The following is a 4,433-nucleotide window of genomic DNA, read 5'->3' on the forward strand; positions in this document are numbered from 1 at the left end:
TTTTGTTAAGAAAATGTGGGGCTCGGACTCACACCCCCGAGATCAAGAGTTGCGCGTTCTACCGACTGAGCCAGCCAGGCGCCCCTCCAGCCCGTTCTAAACTTCTAGAACAAATAGCTGCCTCCAAAACAACATGGTATTGTTTCTTGTGTGTGATTTCTAGAATTTACATAAGTGGTGTCCAGGTCTACATGATGTATTCTATAACTGGCCTTTTCCACCGTGTGGTCATTGGATTTTTCTAGCCACAGCCACGTCAAAATATAGAGCTTCGGGTCATTTTTTTAAAAGATTTTGTTTATTTATTTGAGAGAGAGAAAAGCAGGAGCAGGGGGAGCGGCAGGCAGAGGCAGAGGGAGAAGCAGGCTCCCCGCTGAGCGGGAGCCCGATGCAGGGCTCGATCCCAGGACCCCGGGATCATGACCTGAGCCGAAGGCAGACGCTTAACCCACTGAGCCACCCGGGTGTCCCAGCAGGTCATTTATTTTTAACTGCATAAATATATCCTAGCTTATCCACGTAAAAAGACTGAAGGCAATGGGATGAGTGGTAAAAAGAGAGACAGCCGTGGTTTCATTCCCAGCACCCAGCCTTACTTGCTGCGTCTGCTGAAGGCCTTCCCCCACCCCCCACCCCGGTTCTGGATTAGCCTTGGGGATAACCCCCCACCTCACAGGGGCGTTGTGTGGTTTGAATGAGGCAGTGTCAGAGAAAGCACCTAAAGCACTGTCTAGCACATACCAAGTTCATTACTAGTAGTTCCCTTTCTTCGGCCCCTGTTGACTAGCAGGGAGGGGCAACAGTGGAAGACTAGATTCAATGTGATCGAGTGCTTTAAAATATTTTCATTTTTAGGGGCGCCTGGGTGGCTCAGTCCACTGGGCGTCTGCCTTCGGCTCAGGTCATGATCCCGGGGTCCTGGGATCGAGCCCCACATCGGGCTCCCCGGCTTGGTGGGAAACCTGCTTCTCCCTCTCTCTCTGCCCCTGCACCCCTCCCCCCGTGCGTGCTCTCTCTCTCTCTCAAACAAATAAATAAAACCTTTAAAAATAAGTAAATATTTTCATTTATCGGGAAGGTTCATCTCTTTTACAGACTGAAGACGTTTAGCCATGCAATCTACAGTCACGCACGGATCCGCTCCAGCCCGGGGCCGATGAAGGCGAGTCCAGGTGCATCGAGCATTGACTATCCCAGTGTGGGAGCAGCGGTCCGTGCCCCCGACAGCGGGGCTCCCCCCCCCCACTTCCCAGACACGCCGCTTCTCCTTCGGATCTCTCCCCTCAGAGGCCCTGCCCTTCCCCAGACCCCAGGCTGTCTGGTTCCAGGCTGGCAGCCAGTTCCTCCAGAGCAGCTTCCCCTGGCCTTGGGGGAATGGCTGGAGTAGAAACTCCTGCGGCCTTGGGTCTGGGGAGGTCTGGTACAGACAACCCCATGGAAGAGGCTGCTGCCGAGAATCATGTGAAACCCTCACTTCCTCTGTGTAGCGCGAGTTCCTGACCACAAGCACCAAAGCAGAGGGGCAGGCAGCACACAGCCCAGCAGCCAGAGTACCAGCCCCGCGACGGTCCCGGAGGTAAGCGCTGCCCCAGCAGGCCAGGAGGGACACAGGTACGCCGCTCAGAGCGCAGAGCCCGGGATACTAGGGGAAAAGTCAGGGCTGCCCACCCCCCAACCCCGCACCCCGAGCCGGGGCCACCTGGGGGTTGGGTGAGTAGACAGACGAGACAGGGGTTGTGGTAGAAGGAGCCCGGGGCCGGGGAATTGGGAGCTCACCGTGGCCCCCGCCTTGTGCGGGACCGCGGACGAGTCCCCTGTCCTGTCTGGCTCTGGCGCCTCGTCTGCAAAATGCGGGCCGTAGAGGCTCACCCCCGACGGCCTCCAAGGCTGCCTTCAGCTCTGAGTTAGAACTTACTCTTCCATGCGGGACTGAATTGGCACCGAGAAGGCTCGCGGCTCTGGGGTGGTTTGCAGGCTGATGGGGTAAGGAGTAGTTCTACTAGAGTTGGGCTGGGGCAACCCCCAGTGGGTGGCAGGTGGCCTCCGCGTTTGGGAAGGGGAGAGAACAGGAGCCGAAAGCATGTGATGGGGGGGCGGGCAGAGGGGGCTTCAGTCATTTGTGGAGGGGCCCCCTGGGGAGCAGGAAGTTGGGGTCCCTAGGCAAGGGCTGAGGAGGGAAGTAGAGGGCCAGCGACTGACTAAGAGAGGGGACTGTGGGGAGGTGCCTGGGGAGGAAGGTAGTAGAACTAGGCGTGGCCGGGGAAACAGAAGGGTGAGTGGTGAAGGAAGAGCCGGGAGAGGGGAGAGGGGGCAGGGAGGGCGCTTGGCATGGGAGGGCAGCTTTCCCTCGGGCGCACAATGCCCGGGCTGATGGGGTGGCCCAGAAGGGTGAGAGAGAAGCTGGCTTCGAGATGAGAATTTACCCCGCCCCCCCCAGCCACGGAGGTCGGGGTTGCGGGGGGCGGTGGGCGGGGGCCGGTGATGGCCAAGGCCCGGCAGACGAAGCTCTGAGTTCCGCAGGCGAGGCCTCGGAAGAAAGGCAGGACCGGTGACGGGGGACGGCCCCGGCGCGGGGCCTGCCTGACAGAGGGGCCGCTCGGAGCAACGCTCCAACGGTGAGTGCCAGGCCTTCACGTGGTCCGCTCCCTGCCTCCGTCCGCAGATGAGCGAACGCCAAGTGTTCCACGCGTCCGAGCTCACCTTCCTCCTGGAAAACTGCAGCTCCTCCTATGACTACGGGGAGAACGAGAGCGAGTCCTGCTGCCCGTCCCCGCCGTGCCCGCAGGACTTCAGCCTGAGCTTCGACCGCGCCTTCCAGCCGGCCCTGTACGGCCTCCTCTTCGTGCTGGGGCTGCTGGGCAACGGCGCCGTGGCGGCCGTGCTGCTGAGCCAGCGGACGGCGCGGAGCACCACCGACACCTTCCTGCTCCACCTGGCCGCGGCCGACATACTGCTCGTGCTGACCCTGCCCCTGTGGGCCGTGGACGCCGCCAGCCAGTGGGTCTTCGGGTCTGGCCTCTGCAAGGTGGCCGGGGCCCTCTTCAACATCAACTTCTACGCCGGGGCCCTGCTGCTGGCCTGCATCAGCTTCGACCGCTACCTGAGCATCGTGCACGCCACGCAGCTGTACCGCCGGGGGCCCCCGGGCCGCGTGAGCGTCACCTGCGTGCTCGTCTGGGGGCTCTGCCTCTTCTTCGCCATCCCCGACTTCATCTTCCTGTCGGCCCACCGCGACGAGCGCCTCGACGCCACCCACTGTCAGTACGACTTCCCGCAGGGGGGCCGCACGGCCCTGCGCGTCCTGCAGCTGGTCGCGGGCTTCCTGCTGCCCTTGCTGGTCATGGCCTACTGCTACGCCCGCATCCTGGCCGTGCTGCTCGTGTCCCGGGGCCAGCGACGGCTGCGCGCCATGCGGCTGGTCGTGGCCGTCGTGGCGGCCTTTGCCCTCTGCTGGACCCCCTACCACCTGGTGGTGCTGCTGGACACCCTCATGGACCTGGGGGCCCTGAGCCGCAACTGTGGCCGGGAGAGCCGCGTGGACGTGGCCAAGTCGGTCACGGCTGGCCTGGGCTACCTGCACTGCTGCCTCAACCCGCTGCTCTACGCCTTTGTGGGCGTCAAGTTCCGAGAGCGCATGTGGGGGCTGCTCGCGCGCCTGCGCCGCCCCGGCCAGAGAGGGCACCAGCGGCAGCCGTCGTCCTTCCGCCGGGAGTCGTCCTGGTCCGAGACCACGGAGGCCTCCTACTCGGGCTTGTGAGGCCGGATGCGGGCTCTCCTTTCGCCACGCGGCTCCTCCCTCCCTCGCCCCGTGGCCTCACGCCCCACGCGCGCTCCGGGGTCTCCCAGGGAGGCACCCCTCCTCCCCACCCCCACCCCCGCCGCCGCCCTTGCTGCTCCTTAGCTGCCACGCCCCACTGCCACTTCGGAGGCGGCTGCCCAGAGCCCCACGGCCCTTCTTATCCAGTAACTAGACCTTGGCCTTCCCCATGTTCGGGGAGCACGAAGCGGAAAGCATAGTAGAGGGCTGCCCCTACGGGGCCTTGGCCCGGGCCTCCAACTCAGCAGCGACTGTAGCTGTGGTCCCCAAGACCTGTGTATTTGCTCCTGGTTTATTTTTTGATGCCTAAATTCTGCTTACAAGGTTGCAATAAACAAGATAATCAGGCCCAGGGCGTGTTCGTCGCGCATCATTACAGCCAGCCCGGCCCAGGCTTCGGGGATGAGTTTCCTGCTTTCCTCGCCTGGCCCCAGATCTGTGCCAGCCAGCGCTGCTTGCGTTAATGTCTACGTCGAGCCTCCTCTGGGCCCTCCTGGGTGCCCCTGCCCCTCACGGGGAAGCACCCGGGTGCGTGGGTGTGCGCTAACAGTTACCCGGACTGGCCGGCCACTGTAGAGGCATAATTTGGGGACGGGCCTTCACACATGAAGACCTA

General features: G+C 62.7%; 1 protein-coding gene across 1 annotated transcript; it reads left to right on the forward strand.

Moving 5' to 3' along the window:
• The first annotated feature begins 1,442 nt into the window (after positions 1-1,442).
• Positions 1,443-4,169, forward strand: CXCR3 (C-X-C motif chemokine receptor 3). Its single transcript, XM_006749442.3, has 2 exons — positions 1,443-1,576; positions 2,663-4,169. Exon 2 carries the CDS (start codon positions 2,663-2,665, stop codon positions 3,755-3,757), a length of 1,095 nt encoding a protein of 364 aa, XP_006749505.1. The 5' UTR covers positions 1,443-1,576; the 3' UTR covers positions 3,758-4,169.
• The last annotated feature ends 264 nt before the right edge of the window (positions 4,170-4,433 follow it).

Source organism: Leptonychotes weddellii, chromosome X (genome assembly GCF_054177405.1).
Source record: "Leptonychotes weddellii isolate Sample4059 chromosome X, ASM5417740v2, whole genome shotgun sequence".
In the NCBI taxonomy this organism is placed as follows: Eukaryota; Metazoa; Chordata; class Mammalia; order Carnivora; family Phocidae; genus Leptonychotes; species Leptonychotes weddellii.

Excerpts from the sequence above, each read along its gene's own strand:
- CXCR3 (XM_006749442.3), top strand. The coding sequence starts at position 2,663 with ATGAGCGAACGCCAAGTGTTCCACGCGTCCGAGCTCACCTTCCTCCTG.